The sequence below is a fragment of the Spermophilus citellus genome (genome assembly GCF_964194105.1).
Source record: "Spermophilus citellus genome assembly, chromosome: 9".
NCBI classification, from domain to species: Eukaryota; Metazoa; Chordata; class Mammalia; order Rodentia; family Sciuridae; genus Spermophilus; species Spermophilus citellus.
The window spans coordinates 99,393,426-99,414,412 of NC_138191.1; the positions used below are offsets into that span (position 1 = coordinate 99,393,426).

Here is a 20,987-nt window from a genome sequence, read left to right on the forward strand (position 1 = left end):
TTTTTTAGTATTCTGTATTGTTCTGTGGATCTTCTTTTTTTCCTATAACATCTTATTCTTGATTTGTGGACCTGTTGTCTTCTTTATAGCTACATTTAGAATGTGAGGTTCCATATGACAGAGCCTGACATAGTAAGCTTTCTAATTTATCATTGTTGTTGTTATCATCACAGCTTATTATCCCTTTTTAAAATGCTCTATTCTTTTCCCAGGATCTTTATTCTTTTCATATGATCTTGACTTCTCCAGTTTCCTGAATTCTGTTTAATGGTGGGAACCCTTCTCTCATGGGGTATTTTCTCAGATACCTGATGATCCCTAGTCATAGTTAACAGTGAATTCACTCAAAGGCCAGCTGGAAAACCTGTGCCAAGTAGCCTTGTGATTGGTGAGATCTGGGAGAGAGCTGCTGGCCCCCAGATGTCAGCATCTGGTGTGGCCCAGTTTCCTGAAAAGAATCCTCCATTTCTAAGCCTGGACAGAGAACCCAAGGCTGCCTGAATTCTGAGGTGGGGTGAGGAGGCTGGGGTCCTATCATGTCATCTGCCTATTTTCCTTTAATCTCCCTCTCTTCAGTCCTACGATATCCTCTATATTGCTATACCCAGTTCCCCAGATCCCAGGAAAGCTAATGCCCAGGCAGGCCTACTGGTTTATACAAGTCCCCAAGCCTGATTGTTCACTTTTTTAAAAAAAATATTTATTTTTTAGTTGGACACAATATCTTTATTTATTTATTTTTATGTGGTGCTGAGGATCGAACCCAGGGCCTTGTATGTGCTAGGCGAGCGCTCTACCACTGAGCCACAATCCCAGCCCTCTGTTCACTTTTTCTGGAGTTGACTGGCCCATCATTCTGTTTTCTGGGCTCAGAGGCCCAGCTTCTGGAGTGTGGTGGGGGATCCAGGATGTGATGATCAGAATGAGTCTTTCTGGTAGCTATCCTATACCTCATTCTCACCCTCTGAAGGACTCAGGTGACCCAATCATCTTCTCCATTGATAATGCCCAGGTTTCCTTCCAAATAGTTTTTGTTTGTTTTTTGTTTTGAGGTACTAGGAGTTGAACCTAGGGATCCTCTACTACTGAGCTACACCCCCAGTCTTTTTTCTTATTTTTTTTATTTTGAGACAAGCTCTTACAAAGTTGCTGAGGCCGGCCTTGAACTTGCAATCCTCCTCCCTCAGCCTCATGAATCTCTGGGATTACATCATGTGCCACTGCATCTAGCCCCTTCCCAATAGTTTTGGAAGGCTTCTTGCTCCCAATTCCCTCCTGGTCATCTCCTGTCTCTCATTGTCCTGGACCCCAGACCATAGCCATCTCCTGCACTGGAAATTGGCTATCTCAAGACTATACTGCCACACACCAAACATTGACACTGGCTTTTCTCCTCATCCCCTGAGGCCTAGTGAACACCAGGTCACACCTTGGTTTAACTCTGGACTGTCCTGTAGACTTGGGGCCAACAGAAGAGAATCAGAGCACAGGGGGAAAAAACCACTAAAACCACATGGCACGTTACACTCAGGTCCTCAGTGAACCTACCAAAAAGTCCTGAGGAGGGATTTTTCCTCCTCCTCTCCCTCACCTCAGGGAAGCACTCCAAAGACAAAACCTTCACTCTAAAGGAGGTACCCCAGAGAACCAGTCTTCCCAGGAGGTCCCTCTTACCTTGCATGTAGAGCAGGGTAGCCTCGGTGCCTCAGTGCTTTCCCACAGGTGATAGTATCAATTCTAGCCCTCCCTACCTGCCTTGTGTTAACCAAAAATGTCTCCAAAATTGCCAAAAGTCTCCAGGGGAACAAATTATGTCCCACCTGTGATAGCCAAAAAAAAAAAAAAAAAAAAAAAAAAAAACTTTAGAACTTGCCAGATGTCCTCGAGGGGCATGTTGTGGGGGCAAAAAAATACCTCAACATGGAGAACCCCTGGTTTAGGGAAAATGATTCTTGCTAAAAAGCAGTCCTGGTCCCCATTTGTAGCCTCTGAAGCTTCAGGAGAGGTTGGGATTAAATTTCACTGTCACGTTGTCTTGTTTAATTGTCTGCCTTAGCTATAGGGGATGTTATCCCTCTTTTACTCCCAGGGGAAGTCACTATGTTTACCAAGCTCCCTTCCTTATGTCTGTTCTGCTAATCTCTGGTACTTAGCTCTTTGTCAGTCTCACAACATTGTCTCTGGAACATGGAGTCTGCCCTGTTAATTTTTCTCGATAAATAAGTGATCATGGTTCATAAGTGGCAGAGCTGGGATTAAATGCAGGGCCACTTGGCCCATAGTCCCCACTCTGACCACTGTGCTCTGTTGGGTCTTGGCAGGGTGGAGGCAGTCACCTTGCATAGGAAGACCTCATGCTGCCTCTCCACCAGGAGGAGTGAAGAGGTAGAAAAGGGTGTGCACAGACCTGCATGTGCCTGGGCACAGGAAGTTCAGGGTGCATCCCTGTGGACATCCTGGAATTTCTCCAAGAGAAAGGTCACTTGTTGAGACTGAGGGGTCAGGCAGTGGGGGGGGGGCATAGGGAGAGTAAAAGGTGAGTAGTGTGACAGGCCTGACCAGGCCCCCAGCCTGAGGTGTGCCTGTCTGCCTGGCAGCTCTCTCACAGTGTTCAGTAGCAGTGTGGAAGAAGCGGGCAGTCCTGCAGACCCTGGGCTGGGGTTCCTAACTGAAGGCGTCATAAGGTCATATAGGACTTAGCACTGAGTATTCTGACAAGAGACAGGCAGGTATGAGGAAGGCTGGCCGAGGGGTCAGGAAGAGGAGACAGGTTAGAGGTGGGGCAAAGGCAGGAAGCTAGGGAAACTGTGGTTGTGAGGGCGCTGGCATCCTTTAAGGCTCCAGAAGCAGAGCCATTCTGCATGATGAAGACGAGGTTCAAGGTGCCATCCAGGGGAAGGGAGGGCGGGAGAGGACTGTTGCTGGTTCATTCAACCTGCATGAGGTGTCCTGATACTCCAGTACTATGCAAGACATGGGCTGTTGTCAGGTCCCAGCAGGGGAATAGTGAAACCAACCATAAGCTTGCTGAGAGCTACACAGGGACTCCAACTCATGTGCGGGTCAGGAAGGCTTTGGTGTCAGCTGCATAATTTCTTTCTTTTCCTTTTTTTTTTTTTTTTTTTTTTTTTTTTTGTGTGTGTGTGTGTGTGCATGCCCATGCACTGGAGATTAAATCCAGGAGCACTTTACTACTGAGCCACATCCCCAGCCCTCTTATTTTATTCTTTATTTTGAGACAAGTTCTTGTTAAATTGCTTAAGGCCTCACTATATTGCTGAGGTTGACTGGGAACTTGAAATTCTCCTGCCTCAACCTCCTGAGTTGCTGGGATTACAGATGTGTGCCAATGTGCTATCTTTTATTTTTTATTTTGAGACAGGGTCTTGCTAAATAGCCTTGAACTTGGAATTTTTCTGCTTCAGTCTCTTCAATCTTTTGAGCTGTTAGGCTTATAGGTGTGTGCCCAGCAAGATGCCTAATTTTCAGACCCCATTGCAAAATGAAAATGTGGGGTCATTTAGCTCCAAATTAAGAATTTTGAACTGGGAACAGTGGCATATGCCTATAATCCCAGTGGCTTCTGAGGCTAAGGCAGGAGGATCCTTGAGTTCAGAGCCAGCTTCAGCAACTTAATGAGGCCCTGTCTCTAAACAAAATACAAAAAGGGATGGGGACAAGGCTCAGCAGTTAAGAGCCCCTGGGTTCAATCCCTGGTACCAAAAAAAAAAAAAAAAAAAAAAAAAAGAATTTGAGGCAGTGATAACAGAATTAAACCAAACATAGGACCTTTTTAGGTGCAATGCTCTGTGCAGCAGCACAGATCAAATGCCTGTGAAACTGGCTTCAAACAGCTTTCTTGAAGAAGTGACATGTAAACTTCTGGGCTGGATGAGAGGGAATAGCCTGAGCCTGAACCTGCAGTGAATGAGGCTCTGGTGTATTTGAGGGTGGAGACCCTCAACCTGGCTGGAGTGGGAAGAGCTACAGCAGGTCCTAGTAGGGAAGGGTCCCAGCAGTCTGAGGGAAGGTGAATGGGATGTACAGTCCCCTGGAAGCAGCTTGTCTTGAGAGGAGGGCAGTGAGGTGAATTTTGAGAAGACCAGGATGAGGGACCAGGAAATGGGAGCTCTGATGAAGAGGGAGTAGAGATAAGGAGAGGTAGAGGGCTGTGTCTGCCTCCAGACATACTTGGAAAGTGAGGCCCTAGGCTGGGACTAGAGTTGGGGGCCTAGGAAAGAGCAGTGGGGGTTGGGTCAGGATGAGAAGGCCCAGATGGTGGAGGCAAGGGCCGTCATGATGGCTGATAAGGCCTAATTGTTGGGTGTGAGCCAGGAAGGAAGAACTTGAGGTCACCTCAAGTGGCCAAGGGGTCCCCAGTCACAGCATCCTGCTCTGTTGATGGCTCTTCCAGCACCCTCCCCATCTTGATAACTGCTCTGGGCCCTGGAAGGTGGGATCCCAGTGGGCATTGTTTGGCAGAGCTGGGTTCAGCGCAGCTGTGTGGGGCCTAGATTCTGTGTGTGCAAATAAAAACATGTGGAGTACATACTGAGGTTTGGGGGTTGTCCTGCCTTTGTATATGAGTTTTTAGTCTTGATCAGAGTTAGGGGGCTTCCAGATGATAGGCTGAGACAGGGCTAGGATTCTAGCCACAGATGCATGTTGGAGCCTTGGAACTCAGACTAGAAATTCTTCTTTGCCTGCCAGCTACACAGGTGGGGCTGTCCCTCCTTCTGGGCCAAGTACCATATTGGGCTCAGCAGGGAAGCTGGAGAGGTGGGGCTGATTCCTGGGACTGAGACCTGTGGAAGAAGAGGAAGGGAAAGGCTAGGTCCTGAGTTAGAGAGGTCTGAAGAAGGGGTTGTGGGGCGTCAGGGGGTTGGGTGTCTGTGTTGCTTGGGAAGCCCCTCATTGAGGAGAGGGCTGGGAATTAACCTTGACCCTAGCAGGACACAGAGGAGCTCAATTTACTGAGCATAGACATTGTGGCCCCTGACCTGGGTGTCACTCAAAAAATACAATAACCCTTGGACAGAAGAGTTATTTTATTCACTTTACAGAGGAAAAACTTGAGACTTAGAGAAACTGTGATGTTTACCAGAGTCATACAGCTGGTGACTGGCAAAGCTGAGACTCCATTCTGTGTCTAAGGGACTCTGAAGTCCAAGTTTGGCCCCACTTCAGGCAGCCATTTTTCCACAAACTGCTATCCCCAGAGGAAGCCTGATGAGGTATCTTGAGGACAGGCAGGGATCACGAGGGGTCCTCCAGCTTTTTGTTTCCTTCAGGAATCTTTGACTCTCAAGAAGCCTAACACCCAAGAGTCACTCAGAAGTATTAAAAAAAAAAAAAAAAAAAAGAAACTCAATCTACAGATGTTTCATGAACGAGAAAGGAAGACGGTTAGAGTCACATGATTTTATGATAAAACTGTCTATAAACCTTAGTCATCTCTCTCTCCTGTGAAGTTCCCAGCATAAGCCTGGCACTGAGGAGTTTTGTAAATAATTGACAAGGGCACGTGGGGAAGCAGCAACACTGCTGCTGTGCCAGGCAAGCAGCTCCCTCCTGTCAGTCCCAAGGGCCACAGGGCCCAGGCCAGCCAGCATCATTGCCCCCTTTTGCAGAACAGCCACCAAGGCCCAAACTGGCATAGTTCCCATGCCTCCTTGCCCTCTGCCCTCTCCATATGTTAGGCTAAACCACCCCCCTCCTTCCCAAACACACGTCTGTGGAGAAGCCCAGGGCTGTGGAGGAGCAGGGAGGCAGGAGGCAAAGGCTGAGGACAGAGGTGAGTCACATCCAAGCTCTGTCCTGGAGGTGCCCACAGTCTTTGGAGATGGCTGAGTCTATGCTGATGACAGTTCAGTGTGGCCTGTGCCTGGTCATAGGCACACAGTCCCTGAGGAAGAGCCCTGGATTCCCAGGAGGCTTGGAGGCAGGGGAGGGGCATCTCAGGGCATAGGAACCATGAGGAGGAGAGCATGGGGTTTTTTCGGGGAAGGTCTGGATGGTTCATTGAGGCCAGTGGTGCAATATTCATTGTAGCCAGACCATGTGGGGGGGGGGGGGCGGCAGAGCTTGTTTCCAGTGGAACTGGGATGTTAAACCAGGGGCTAGTGGTCAGATGATGGGACAAAGGGATCGAGAGTACAGCTGATCCAGGGGGTTGGGGATGAGAGCTAGCCCAGGGTTGGGGCTTGGGGATAGAAGGGATCTTGGGAACAGATAGGACCAGGGATTGCCTGCCGGAGGTGAGGGCAGAAACAAGAGGCGGGCCCAGGTTTGGGGAAGGGCAGCTATAGGTTCACACTCCTCCAGGACCTTAGTCCTCAAGCTACATTGTTGCTACCACCCCTCCCAGAGAGAGGAGGAACTGAGGCTCAAATTTGGAAGGTCATTTAGGACCCCTCAGCAGGATGAGGAAGAGCTGATCCGAGGTCTTTTGAGTGGCAGTGAAAGGGTCAGACAGTACCTGCTTCCCTCATGAAGAGCTGGAAGGGGATGGCAGGTGATTTGCACTTGTCCAGTCACATCTGGAGCTGGAGGAGGGGTGCCCTCAATGTCCCCTTTCTCTGGCAGAACCAAGGAGAGCATGTACCACTCGCTGACGTATGCCACCATCCTGGAGATGCAGGCCATGATGACGTTCGACCCCCAGGACATCCTGCTTGCCGGCAACATGATGAAGGAAGCACAGTTGCTGTGTCAGAGGTTGGGGCTGTGGGGAGGCAGGGACTGGGGTTTGAGGTCCCCCTGTTTGCCATCCTGTCCTATCCTAGTGCCTGGCACTGAGGAGTTTTGTAAATAATTGACAAGGGCACTACTAGTGCTGTTGCTTTTTGCTAAGTGGTTTTGTCCTCAAGTGCTAAGAGCCGTCCCTGCCAGCACAGCAGTAAAGCTTTGTCATCTGCTCTAGTTACCAAGCAGCTTTCAGGTACCAGTGCTGACTAGGAGAGAAATCTAGCTCTGTCACTTCATAACTCTGACCTTGGCAGGTCCCTCTCTGGACCTAACTTTCCTCATCTATAAAATGGGTGTGATAATATATGATGATGGGTAGTTCTGGAAACTGCATGAGGACATGGGTCACAGGACCTGGTGCATAACTGAATGTGTCCAATCCATATTTGCTGTATAAGTGGGCCAATAGACCCTGAGTGCCTGGGCCAGATGTGGTGACCTAGATTATCAAACTGGGGCAGTTTTGTTACCTGTACCACCAGGCAGAGACACAGACCCAGAGAGTGATTCAGCATGATTCAGGGGGCTCATGGGGTTTTGAGTATCTAGCCCCCAAAGTGAGAAAGACTCCTGGAGAAGGTAATACCTCAGAAGGGCCCTGGAGTGTGATGAGGTGCTGGTCAGGGCAGAGTGAAGCAGGACAGGGATTCAGGCAGAAGACAACAGCAGGGCAAAGGGTGTAGGAAAGTCCTGAATTTGGGAATGCCAGGAGTTCAGTATCTGGAGAATCCTATACACCTTGGAATTTTCTGGGAGCATAGCAAAAAAGGGGCAAAGACCTAGGCTGGTCCTCTCTTTTATCCCCACTTAATGACTGGAGGCCTCTTTTTCCTTTTCAGGCATAGGAGAAAGTCTTCTGTGACAGACTCCTTCAGTAACCTGGTGCACCGCCCCACCATGGACCAATTCACAGAAGGTGTGGCATCTGTGCCCAGCCCAGATGACCCAGCTCCAGACCTGAGGAGTGAGGGGAGGGGCAGTTCTTTTTCCAGTTACCACGGGGGCAGGGCCCTGGGCCTACATGTGGGGCATGTGTGTCAGGCCTGGGACCTTTTCAAGAATGGCCCTCTGGTGAGGGTGTGAGGAGACCTGCCCACCCAACAGCATGCCTGGCTGAGAACCTGGACTGAGGAAAGGGAGACTCATGGAGACCAAAGGGTGCTTAGAATGGAGTGTCGATCAGGTGCACCGATGGACTTGCCTTAGTGACGCTGTGTGTCCCAGAGGGGAAAGTGGTCTTAGGAATTGACATCCCAGGTTTAGACAGATGGCAGCAGCAGCAGAAGAGTTGATCTGGGCTCTTGTAGACCACGTGGCATCTTTAGGCCATGACATTGGGTGACAGTAGCCAACCATAAGTTATTTGGGGCTTTTCAGCACAGGTACAAATGATCTCACCCACCTGAGAGCACTGATAGTTTTAGTATCAAACAATGCATGCAGTGGTGCAGGGTGCAGCGGCATCTGCAGTGACACTTGGGGAAGGAGAAGGGTCTGTGCCTATATTTGGGGTGTTAGTGCTGGGAGCCAGTCCAAAGACTAGGGAGAGAGCTGTGAGCTAACTTTGGACAGGGTGACTGGGTAGAGTTAGGGGAGGTGCTGACACAGCCTCCCTTTGTTTTGGGAAAAGAGGGGGTTTGAGGATTGCCCCCCGCTTCCTGGCTGCAGTATTTTGTCCCCCCCCCCCACAGAGGAAATCCACGCTGAGGTCTGCTATGCAGAGTGCCTGCTGCAGAGAGCGGCCCTGACATTCCTGCAGGTAGGGACCTCTCCTTTTGCTGGGAGGCTGGAAATTTCAGATCAGTTACCATGTCCATGCCAGATGGGTACATAGCACCATGACCCTCCCCTTGTGGTCCAGGCGAGGCCTGAGGCTTAGAGCCCCAGCTTCTGGTCCTGGCCAGCCTCGCTGTGGAGGGAATGGGCTCTTCCCCTCCCACCCAGCACAGGTGCTCCCAACCATTTCCAGGGTGTGGCTTCCACCTTTTCACTGCTGCTGCTCCTGTTTATAACCATGTAGGGCAACAGGCATTGTCACAGAGCCCTGTCACAAAGCCCATTTTTTGTTTTGTTTTGTTTTAAAGAGAGAGAGAGAGAGAGAATTTTTTAATATTTATTTTTTAGTTTTCGGTGGACCCAACATCTTTATTTTATTTTTGAGAGAGGGAGAGAATTTTTAATATTTATTTTTTAGTTCTCGGCGGACACAACATCTTTGTTTGTATGTGGTGCTGAGGATCGAACCCGGGCCGCATGCATGCCAGGCGAGCGCGCTACCGCTTGAGCCACATCCCCAGCCCACAAAGCCTGTTTTACACTTGATTCATCCAGTCAACACAGGTAGCACCTACAGTGCACCAAGCTTTTGCACACAGCAAAGTATGTCCTTTCTCCATACCTCACACACATCAGTTTGTTTTTATATATGTTTACATTGTTATTTAATCTTCAACTCAGAAGCCAGTGAAGAGGCAATTTAGAGGAGTCATTTTCTCAAGGTCACAGGATTAGCAAATGGCCTCCTTACCACCCTGTAGGATTCATGAGAACTATCACTGCATTATTTTACTAAAAATCCTGGCTTATAGTTATAACATATTATCAGGATATTTGGAGGGAAGGGATACACATGGGTGCTGTTTGTTATTCTTAGCTCTTTTTTTTTTTTTAATTGTCTTTTGGGACCTTTGGTGATTAGGATTAGATTAATCCTAATCTTTGGTTTAGGACTCACTATAATAATTGTACCATGAAAGGCTTGTTTGTTTGTTTGTTTATACATACTGGGTAATGAACCCAGGGGTGCTTCACTACTTAGCCACATTCCCAGCCCTTTTTACTTTTTATTTTGAGACTGGGTCTCACTAAATTGCTGAGATTGGCCATAAACTTGTGATCTTCCTGCTTTAGCTTCCAGAGTCTCTGGGATTACAGGCATGTACCACCACACTTGGATTATTTTATTTATTATATTACTACAAATAATAAACACCTTCAATCCCCAAGAACAGCACTGGTGGAAACTCTTCTTGCCGTCTGAGATCCTGCCACCATCCTGGCCTCCCTCCACAGGGAAGCCACTAACTTCATTTTCCTTCATCCCCCACCTGTTGTTAAAAACAGTTTATCAGCTTCCTGTTCCTTTCTGAACAGTACATTGTTATGCTTCAGTGTTTATGAACTTCCCAAGGGCTCAGGCTATGTGTTGCTTGCTTTCTTCACTTGTCCTCATGTGGCTGTATGATATTGTCTTAGATGAACATACCCCATTGTGTTTACCCACACTCCTATTGGGTTGTTTTGGTTCTCAAGCCTGGGCTGGCTCTCAGCATCTCTTCCTTCTGCAGGATGAGAACATGGTGAGCTTCATCAAGGGCGGCATCAAAGTTCGAAACAGCTACCAGACCTACAAGTGAGTGGGACTTGCCAGCAGGAGGGCTGGGAGGCCTGGGACCCCGGCATCTACTACTCTGGGCTGCTTTGTAGGAGGCAGAGAGTATTGGCTGGGGGCTGGAAGTTTAGCGTGCTGAGCTCAGGCAGATTTCTGCACCCCCAGTGTCTCAGTATTCTGAAATAATATCCCCCTGGTTTTCTGGCTGTGTCTGTTCCTTTGATCTCCTGAGTGCCTTCTCTGAGGCTGAGCCTATGCTAGGGAAAAATTAGACCCAGATTTCACACAAATATCTTGGTCTAGTGGAGGCAGGGAGACAGACCCAAGAACAGTCATTCGAGGAACAGCAGAATTCATACATATCCATGAAGGCCATGATCCTTTCCCCATGAAGCTTTTCTCAACTCCTTTAGTAGTCAGATTGTACACACACACACACACACACACACACACACACACACACACACCCCACCCTTGAGGGCCAGAATCATTTTCATGCTCTGTGGATCCCTGACTTTCAGCCGTGGGCCAGACATAGATTGTGTTTATGAATGAAAGAATGAAGGTACAATCAAGAGTACTTTTACCCAGTATGTCTCCACAGTTCTTTATCTATAATCCAGCATCAAATAAAGCTCTGAAAACTCAGTATCCCCTTAAATTTTACATTAAAATTTATTTCCCATGAAAGTGTGAGACTACTTATCTTCATCTTTCCCATGTAGTGTGACTGTTTCCCTACAGATAAGTGTTGCTCATCAGTGTGACAAGTGTGGCTGGGGTGGAGCACAGGATTTGTCCAAGGAGCCAGACAAGTGCTCTGGCCCCACAGCCTGCCTGTCAGCTGTCAGAATGATGTCTCCAAAACACACCTGGCTAGGTTACCTCTTGCCAACTCCTGAGGCTCCTTCTGCTCTGAGAAGACTCTTGGTCACTATCCAGCCATTCCTGGGAGCTCTTCCCTACCTTCCTTGCCAAATCCTCTCCTCTACTTTGCCTCAGACATTGGGCCTTCCCCCAGTTCTTCAGCTATGCCCAGCTGAGTCCTGCTTCAGGGCCTTTGGATATGATGTTTGGTCAGAAACACTCTGTACCAGGCTAGCTCCAACTCACCCCTTAGATTTTCTGCTCAAATGTCACCTCCTAGCTAAAGACTTTCTGATTCCCAGATGAGATTGGGCCCAGGGCTTTCCCTCTGAGGTTCTCTTCACTCTTGCAGTGACTTGATGGAGCTGTCCCATAGAAGGTGGGTGCTATGGGGCTGTGCTTGGTCGTTTTGTTCCCTGCTGTCTTCTAGTGCCTGGAGCTGAGAAGCCTCAGTGGTGCTTGCCAATCAAAAACTCATAAGATGTTGATAGTCCAGGAAGGAAGCAGACACTTTTATATATATATATATTTCTTTTTGAGAGAGGGGGGGGGGCTGGGGATGTGGCTCAGCGGTAGCGCACTCGCCTGGCATGCGTGCGGCCCGGGTTCGATCCTCAGCACCACATACCAACAAAGATGTTGTGTCCGCCGAGAACTAAAAACTAAAATATTAAAATTCTCTCTCCCTCTCTCCCTCTCTCTTAAAAAAAAAAAAAAGAGAGAGAGAGAGAATTTTAATTTTTTTAGTTCTCGGCGGACACAACATCTTTGTTGGTATGTGGTGCTGAGGATCGAACCCGGGCCACACGCATGCCAGGCGAGCGCACTACCACTTGAGCCACATCCCCAGCCCCAAGCAGATACTTTTTTAAAATACTGGGAATTGATCCCAAGGGTGCCAAGGGTGCTTTGTTGCTGAGCTATATCCCTTTTCTTTCTTCTCTTTTCCTTTTTTTCTTTCTTCTTCTTTTTTTTTTTTTTTTTTTTTTTTTTGAGACAAGGTCGCTAAATTACTGAGGCTGGCCTTGAACTTGAAGTCCTCCTTCCTCAGCCTCCCAAGTTGCTGGAGTTATAGGCATGTGCCATCATGCCTGGCAGCAGGCACATCCTGAGAATCTCTGGCTTAGCCTGGGCTAAGGGATCTTTAGTTGGTGACCAGGAAGAAAGGGTTGGATTCCAACCAAGCAAACTCTTAGAAGATTTCCTGAGGGAGGGGGCTTTCAAGTTAGCCAGTGGTTCTCACCTGGTGGTAATTATGTCCCCTGCAGATGTTTGGCAAAGTCCCACTGGGGAGAGGATGCTACTGACATCCAGAGGGTGGAGGCTGGAGATGTACTAAACAATGCAAGAGACTGCCCCAGTTCTGCTCCCTTGCTCCAACAAAATTAGCTAGCCTACCTAAACTGTCAGATTGAGCAACTCTGTTCTAGTCAGAATGCACAGCATGAACACATGCCTGAAAGACAGGGCGAGGCGTGCTAAGGTCAGTGTAGCTGAAATTCAGGGTGAGGAATGTGTTGTCATGGTGAGAGATGGTTAGAAATTCTTTGAGTATCAGCTCTCTGGATCTCTAGAATTGTGTAAATCTACCACCAGGGAGTTAGATCAGGCTAAAGTGTAGTTGACCTTGGGCCCAGCTGGAAGGGACCCCAGCTTCTGCCCCCAGCATGTGACTGAAACAGAGCTTTGCCTGTTCCCACAGGGAGTTGGACAACCTTGTCCAGTCCTCACAGTACTGCAAGGGATCGAGCCACAGGCACTTTGAAGGAGGAGTGAAGCTTGGTGTAGGAGCCTTCAACCTGGTGAGTGGGAGTCCCCTCTCCCCATTTCCACAGTGTCTGGGTTCCAGATAAGTCTCCCCTGCATGTCTCTGCCATGTGTGGTCACTACTGAGTGCACCATGTTTGGCTATGTGCCAGGCACCAGGACCCAGAGATAAACCTCACATATCACCAACCTTCAGAGGCTCAGAACTGGGGCGTGGGTGGAGGGTGCTGGACTCGGCTCCAGAGACTCCATCTGTGCATCTGTGTGTCAAATTGGTGGCTCAAAATTTACCATGGGGGAAAATCATTATAGCACTAGAACTTGAAAAATCAGTTACATCAGGCCTTTAATGACAGGGAAAGCAACAGGCCTGGAAATAGCTGGTGACCAACAGAGGACCGAGAGCCTTTTCCAGGAGAGCTGGGGAAGTTTTTCTGGGAGACAGATTAAGCATCTGGATGGATCTCCATGGATCTTGAAGGATCCATGGAGTTTGCAGATTCGGAAGGATATTGCAGGCAGAGGGGACAGTGTGTGCTCAGACAGGGAGACTGGGAAGCACTGCTCTTAGGAGGTGTTGCTGCTCAGGTCCCTGCCACATAGGACTAGGGACCTTTCCAAAGGCATGTGTGTCGGGGAAGTTAGGGCTCTGCTGTCCAGAAGTCTATTCAAAGAGCAGGCCGTGGGGTGGGGTTCCCTGTCCACACTGGGGTGCCCTCATTGTACCCAGCTGTCTCTGTTCCTGCAGACATTGTCCATGCTTCCCACTAGGATCCTGCGGCTCCTGGAGTTTGTGGGGTTTTCAGGAAATAAGGTAAACACTTGCCTTTTAGTGCCTTTGTCCTGCTCTGCCCCAGGACTGAAGCTGGGCTTGAAAGGGTGCAGCTGAGGACCTAGGTGCCAGTCCAGGCTCAGCCCCCCTCAGTGTGTAACCCTGGAGAAAGCCCAGATCTCTGAGTCTGCCTTCACTCCATTCTGGTCCTATGGGGCAGTTGATCCCTCCCTGGCCCCTCACATGGAGGAGAGGCTCTGGGGTGAGGGTGGGTGTGAAGGGCAGCCCTGAGGGACCTGGAGTTCTTTTCCCCTCTGATTCTTCCTCACTTCAAGGCTTTGAGCAAGTCCTTCCCTCCAGGACAATTGTTTGGTGCTCCCATCTCATCTGGGAGATACCCAAGGGAGCCATCCTGGGCTTCAGAACATGAGAGGGAACCAGAGAACTTGAGCACCCGGAAGCCTTACTGAGAGCAGGAACTTGAGGGCTCTCTGGTGGAGGAGGCTGGTGGTGTGGAAGGAGCACTGGCTTGGAAGTCAGGAGCCTCATGCCCTTCCTGTGACTCTGAGCAAGTCCCTGCCTCCCCTGAGTCGCCTCTCAGTGAAACAAGGGATCCCTGCGGGCTGGATAAGAGTTGCTCAGAGGTGCACTGTCTCTGGCCCTTCCTGACATCTGCCCTGCCCGTGGATCTCCACGGTATTATTTAGATACTTTTCTCAAAAGTCACTCAATTTTCACTTGAATTTTAATGAAACCATATTACATGAAGTGTATATTATTTGACTAGAACATTATTATAAAAAAGAACATTATTATAAAAAAATTACGAGAGCCACCCAATCTTATGAAATAGTGACTCCCTAACTCAACCTCAGGCTGCTTCTCTTTGTGAGAGGGAATTTAGGGCAAGAGTTTGACACATGCCAGCATGGGCCTGGAGCTTTCCTCTAGATACCATCAGGACAGAGAGAGCCAAGGAGGGAGATTGTTACCTGAGGCTTGGTGGTACTGAATGCCTGTCTTTGGGCCCTCAAAATTTGGGTTGTCAACCAGGCACAGTGGTGCACAGCTGTAATCCCAGCAACTTGGAAGTCTGAGGCAGGAGCATTGTAAGTTTGAGACCAACCTCAGCAATTTAGTGAGGCCCTAGGGACTTAACGAGACCTTGTCTCAAAATGAAAACAAAAGGGCTGGGGATGTGGCTCAGTGGTTAAACAACCCTGGGTTCAATTCCTGGTGCCAAAAACAAACAAAATAAAATAAAAAAGAAAAAGGAATTTTTTTTTCTTTTTTTTTTTTTTTTTTTTTTGGTTATCATCTGTGGTCCATGACTGGAGGCTTCAAAGGTCCATCCTGTCAGTTTTGCTGATGACAGGTAGGGTCTCAGGGTGCTGATGAAAGAAAGAGTATGAGAAAGGCCCAGGGTGGGATAGGTAACCCTAACCTGCAGCATCCAGCCTAGGCTTTGTCCCAAAGGCAGAGTAGCCATAGAGAGTTTGAGGCAGATCAGGTTTGTGTTTTAGGAAGGACACAGGAAGGACAAGAATGCTGCAGACTACAGACTGAGGGGCAGGGACTACAGGAGGGTCTGGCCTTGCTTCTCCCCAAATTAGGCTCTGGAGGCTTCTCCCCCAGGAAGCCTTCCCAGGCACCCAGACTCGTGGCCCCACCTGTGCCCCGACCTTGTGGTTAGGGTTTTCCTTTCACCACTCCTCCTTCCAACATGACCAAGCTGCTTGGCTCTCAGAGCCCACAAGGCTGACAGTAGATGCATACAGGGAGGAATGGGAAGGGACTGTGGGAGAGGTGGGTGACACCCAAGACCCAGGCAACCCTTTATCCTGGCCTTAGCAGCGGTGTCCCCCACCCCGCCCCCAAGGTGGCTGAGGCACTGAGAACGCAACCCTTTGCTCAGGGTCACACAGCCTGGGGGCAGCTGCTGTGGCCTCCAGCTTTCCAGACAAGCCTAGTGCTCTCTTGCCCCTGCTTCAGCAGTACAGACTCCCAGGCCCCTGGCTCTCTCTGGGAACCTCAGCCTGTCCTCCTTTCCCCCAGGACTATGGGCTACTCCAGCTGGAGGAGGGCGCCTCGGGACACAGCTTTCGTGCTGTGCTCTGTGTCATGCTGCTGCTGTGCTACCACACCTTCCTCACCTTCGTGCTTGGTAGGAGCCCTACATGGGGCCCCGGGGTCTAGTGGTCTCCAAGGATCAGAGGTTGCAAACTATGTTCAGGCCTGTGGGATGAGGGTGGGTTACTGAAACCAGAAATAACAGAGCCACATTGACTATCCTGAGGCTAGCCTGATGGCCACTCAGTTCCTTCCAGTGTAACCACATTCCAGCCACAGTTTCCTCATCTGCAAAATGGGCATGATTGTGCCTACCTTGCAGGGAGTGAAGATGCTGTCTCTGTGTTTCTGGACACAAACTTGGCAGATTTTGGCACCTGACTGTTGAGCCCTGTGATATGCCAGGGTGATATCTGCATTATCTTATTTAATTCTTATGTTGCCTAAGATAGGAAGAATTATCATCCCTGTCTCAGAGAGTAGGAGGTAGAGGCCCTAGGAAGGCCCTGGTAGGCTGCTGGGAAGAATACAGGAGCCTATGATGGTAATGTTTTATGCTCCCCTGGCTGCCTCCTCCAGGTACTGGGAATGTCAACATCGAGGAGGCAGAGAAGCTGTTGAAGCCCTACCTGAATCGATACCCCAAGGTGAGCCCACATTCAGCCAAGCACTCCAAGCGCATGAGCACACCACGGATCCATACATACCTTATGTATTTCATTGCAGGGCGCCATTTTCCTGTTCTTTGCTGGGCGGATTGAAGCCATCAAAGGCAACATTGACGCTGTGAGTGTTGGGGGTCTCTTGGGGACTCCCAGTCCAGCAGGAAGTCAGGCAAACAGAAGCATCCTTAGTGGATAGAGCAGACTTGTAGTGGGACCCCAAGAGAGGACCCACACAAGTGTAGGGTAGGAGATTCACTTCTAACTAACGCAGTCTGGGAAGATGAAGGAGGACATGGCATCTGTACTGTAGGATTTTTTTTCTTTCCATTTTTTTTAATGGTGTGTTAGAGTTGTACATAATGATTTGTTGTGCTGTATGATATTCTAGGTGAGGGGGATGCTTAAGGGAGGTGGAGAGTAGGAAAGGCCAGTTGTTCAGAGCATGGTGAGGCTGGACCCTGGTGAGTAGAGTGTTATTGCCAGGGGCTAAGGGGAGCCAGGGAGAGTTAGAGACGGGAAGGGTCACAGTACTGGTAGAGACTCCAGCACTAAGTCAAGGCCCACAGCAGATTCTACAGTGTGGAGTGCTGGGGTTTCTAGCTGGCCCTGGTAGGACAAATATCCCAGGCACAGGTAATCTTATAGAGGCTACTGATAGACATTATTTTATCACTGTCATGTTAATTCCTTCCACTTCCTGTTATCCTCTCCAGTGTAGCTCTGTCCTACCTTTTCATTTTGTGACTGAAATCTAGAGTCCCAAAGAGGGGCAGTAATGGGCCCAAGGACATGTAAGACTTAGGTGGGTAGAACCAGGACAGAAAGAAGATCTCCTGGCCCCACCCAAGCCTGGCACAGGGCTGGACCACCATGCACTGGAGGAGGTCAGGTCTGCTGTGGAGGTGGAGGTCTCAAAGGGTGCAGAGGGTGGGGCAGGACACACCAGGCTGACGCAGAGGTGTCCACAGGCCATCCGGCGGTTTGAGGAGTGCTGCGAAGCCCAGCAGCACTGGAAGCAGTTTCACCACATGTGCTACTGGGAGCTGATGTGGTGCTTCACCTACAAGGGCCAGTGGAAAATGTCCTATTTCTATGCCGACCTGCTCAGCAAGGAGAACTCCTGGTCCAAGGTGGGTTGACTTCCTGTGTCAGGGTACTGGGATGCTCAGGCTGACCCAGACTGGCCATGAGTCCCTAGACCAAGAGCTAACCCCCTGGCTGAACAGATGTGCCAGATGGAATCTAAACAGGACCATACCTTCTAGTGGAACCCAGAGTTTGAAGGAACTAAAACCATGAGGAACAGAGAAACTTTTTTTTTTTTCTGGTGCTAGGAATTGAACCCAGAGCTTTGCACGTGCCAAGTTTGCATTCTGCCACTGAGCTACATCCCCAGAATTAGGTCAGTCAAGATTTTTGGTCACAAGGAATAGAAACATGGCTCACATGTCTAGGCAAGTGCTGTCCAATAGAACTGCCTGGCTCTTTCCATTTCCTTCACATCACAATCAAAGGAAAAGTTGCCATCTCCATTGAGTACATGCCAGACTCTGAGGCTGACTTTCCTGGCCCACTTAGCTGTTGGTGATAAACCCTGGATTTGAGATCAGTTCTCTGAGACTCAGGGGCCTCTGCTCTTCCCTCACTGCTCTAGTCCTCCCAGGGAGGCTGGCTTGCCCTGAGACCACTCTGTTGTTGGGGGCTTTCTTGGGCCCAACCCTTGTGTGCCCACCACACCACACCCATGCCTCATCACCTCCCACTCCGAGTAGAATTAAGCCTCGGGAACCTTTTTGAACTAAAAGTGACTGTGGAAGCCTTCCTGTGCAGTGAGGTGGCAGGTGGGTTCACCCACTTGGGGGAGACGGGGCATGGGGCATCTACACAGCTGCTGTGAGGAGCAGTAGGAGGGCCAAGTCTCCCAGGTGTCAGGACATCTCTGGCTGTGACAACCAGCTCAGTCCCCAGCTTACTGAGTTTTTTTGGGTCTGTAAGTCCCTATCTACCTATAACACTGTCAGGGGGGTTTCCTATAGAAAATGGGGGTTGTAGCACCCTGAGTCCTGGGGCTTATCCATTCCTAATCTTTAGCACGTGGCCACCACAGTGTCAATCAATGTCCTACTCTAGGGATTTGGCCTGTGACCATTGTCATATGTGTCATATGTGTCACCTTCTCTACTCAGATTTCTCTCTGCTTGGACCCTTCAAAGGCAACCCTGTGAAGATCTTTGAGTTTCTCCAGTGCTTAGCCTAGGGATTGAGATGGTCAGAAATTTGGTAGTGACATCTATGCACTTAGTAATATAAAGGGGAATGAGAGCAGCTCTGAGGCAGCCCAGAGGACTAGGAAGGCCTCAGGAAGAGGAGCTCTCTGAGCTGAGCCTTGGAGGAGGAGCTAGTGTGGTGGAGTGGAGGAAGTGAAAGGGACAGCAAGAGCAAAGGCTTGGGCCAAGAGGTTCTGTGTTACCAGGACGGGGGCACTGAGGGGTGTGGGGTGTGAGTGCAGGGACACTAGAGAGTCCTTCCTCCTCTGAGCCACTTGCTATAAGCTTTTTTTAAAAAAAAAAAGAAATTATTTTTTAGTTTTTTGGTGGACACAATATCTTTATTTTACTTTATGTGGTGCTGAGGATAGAACCCAGTGCCTTATGAATGCTAGACGAGCACTCTACCACTGAGCCCAACCCCAGCCAACCATATGTAAGCTTCTTGATGACAATTACTTTCTGCCTTGCACAGACCCTGTACTGTAATCCAGCAAGGTAAATGTTTGTGGAATCAAAGAGCAAACCGTCAGGTACCTTGGGGAGAAGGGACTCCCAACAGGGGAGGTTGCTGCTATGTTCTACAACATCCCTGGATAATTTGAATGTGTACAACTCCAGGTCACAAATCCATCCTAGCTCCTGGTAGCATAGTGAGGGTGAGCTGTCTAGGAGCGAGTAGAGAAGGCTCTTAGGAGAATGAGACTGACAGAGGAGAGTGGCATACTGGGCAGAGGAACAGTGCAGGCAAAGAGTAATGGAGAAGAAATGGCAGCAGATAAGCCAGAAAAGGAGTTTGGGGCAGGTGGTGAAGATCTCCAGTGACTTTTGGGGCTTTATGGTAACATCAGGGGTAAGGACAGCCCTTGAATGCTAGTGGTTTACAGATTTGTGCATTCTGGGAACCCCCAAGTGCCAGGTCCTGTTCTAGGACAGGAATACAAGAGTGAATAAAGTAAAGACCCTGCTCAAGGCTAATATCCTAGTTGATGTATATACATCTACATATATAGATGTATAATACATCATTATGTTGATCCCCTTCTAATGTATGGGTAGTCAGGGATGCCTGTCAGGGAAGAAACTGGAATGTGCTGAAAGGGCAGGCCTTTCTATTACTTCAGACAGAGGAGCCAGAAGCTGTGGTGTAGGCCTGTAATTCTAGTGGCTCGGGAGGCTGAAGCAGGAGGATGGCTAGTTCAAAGCCAGCATCAGCAACAGTGAGGCGCTAAGCAACTCAGTGAGACCCTGTCTCTAAGTAAAATACAAAATAGGGCTGGGGATGTGACTAGTGGTTGAGTTGGCCCTGGGTTCAATTCCTGATACTGATACCCACCCCCTCAAAAGGAAGGACCTTCAAACAGAGCGAGCTGTGGATGCAGTAGGCTGCAGATAAGGCCTGGTCGGAAAACAGGGAAAAACACTATTCTGGGAATAGCTCAAGGCCTGTGAGGAGTGTGTGAGTGAGGGGGAGACTGTAGGAGATGAAGTAGGAGAGTGGGGAAAACTGAATCTCATAGTCCATGGTGTGGGTAATGGCTTGCAGGGGAGTACAAATGGGCGCAGGGAGCACAGGAGACCATGTGGACTAGGAGTACAGCCTGCAGCGGGGAGAGGGTGGGGGGGCTGGTACGGTGACTGAGGGGTGTCTGTGGGAGCAGGGCCTATGAGATTCAAGGCTGGACAGGAGGTAAAGTCACTGGGAACTAGGCGGGGCAAAGGGAGAGAGCTAGAGTGTGCTGGGGAACAGGTTTCCACAAGGGGGAGCTTCCCATCAGCTTTTTGACGTTGTGAAGGGTTGACTGAGGCGCGGGCTCAGCGTGGCTGCCAGATGGAAGGCTGCTTTCTGCCTCCTCCAGAGATCAGACTCCAGGATGTCCTGCTCCTATTTCTTTCTTGGCTACTGGCAGGTGTTTTCCTTGGCAGCAGCCCCAGGAGGCATGAGCTGTGGTTCAAGGATGGGCCACTTGAGGGCAGCACGCAGCTGGGCAGCACGGAGCCAGGCAGCACCCAACTGGGCGCCTCTCCCATACACTTCCGGGGGAAGGCGTGCGCAGGCGCGCAGGGATCCTGTTCCGGACTGGGCTGCCACCTGCCTGTACTGCACAGTCCCACCTCCAGTGCTTTGTTCGGGCCACTCTTTGTTGGCTGGAAGGCCCCTTCTTGTGCCTCTGCGAATCTTATGTTCTTCAAGAGTCCATTCCTCAGTCGCTGCATCCCAGAAGCCCTGATGCTCTCGCTGTCCTTGTCTCCATCCCAGCTACTAGTTGCTCGGTCCTTCTCTCCACTGCTTCAGGATGGAGGAGATGACTGCTTTGACATAAGATCCTCCAGGATTTAATTCCCAATTCAATTCCTAAAGTTACTTCAGCTTCCTCACTGTCACTTTCTCCCCAGGGGCTTCGGGAGAATGTTGGGCCACAGTGAGCTCTGAATGAGGA

The 20,987-nt window shown here is 49.6% G+C and overlaps 1 protein-coding gene across 8 annotated transcripts in view; it reads left to right on the top strand.

The window, feature by feature from the left end:
• Nucleotides 1-20,987, top strand: part of TTC39A (tetratricopeptide repeat domain 39A) — a 39,360-nt gene that overhangs the window by 10,492 nt on the left and 7,881 nt on the right. For 3 of the 8 annotated variants that reach the window (XM_081306433.1, XM_081306432.1, XM_081306435.1), the window contains exons 3-12: nucleotides 6,586-6,717; nucleotides 7,587-7,663; nucleotides 8,439-8,506; nucleotides 10,095-10,159; nucleotides 12,708-12,807; nucleotides 13,521-13,586; nucleotides 15,600-15,708; nucleotides 16,194-16,261; nucleotides 16,341-16,400; nucleotides 17,248-17,409. In XM_081306433.1, the coding sequence (XP_081162559.1) occupies nucleotides 6,586-6,717; nucleotides 7,587-7,663; nucleotides 8,439-8,506; nucleotides 10,095-10,159; nucleotides 12,708-12,807; nucleotides 13,521-13,586; nucleotides 15,600-15,708; nucleotides 16,194-16,261; nucleotides 16,341-16,400; nucleotides 17,248-17,409 (907 nt within the window). Of the gene's footprint in view, nucleotides 1-6,585; nucleotides 6,718-7,586; nucleotides 7,664-8,438; nucleotides 8,574-10,002; nucleotides 10,160-12,707; nucleotides 12,808-13,520; nucleotides 13,587-15,599; nucleotides 15,709-16,193; nucleotides 16,262-16,340; nucleotides 16,401-17,247; nucleotides 17,410-19,758; nucleotides 20,970-20,987 lie in introns of those variants that run through there. The other 5 variants (XM_081306439.1, XM_081306436.1, XM_081306434.1 and 2 more) reach the window with 5 other exon arrangements.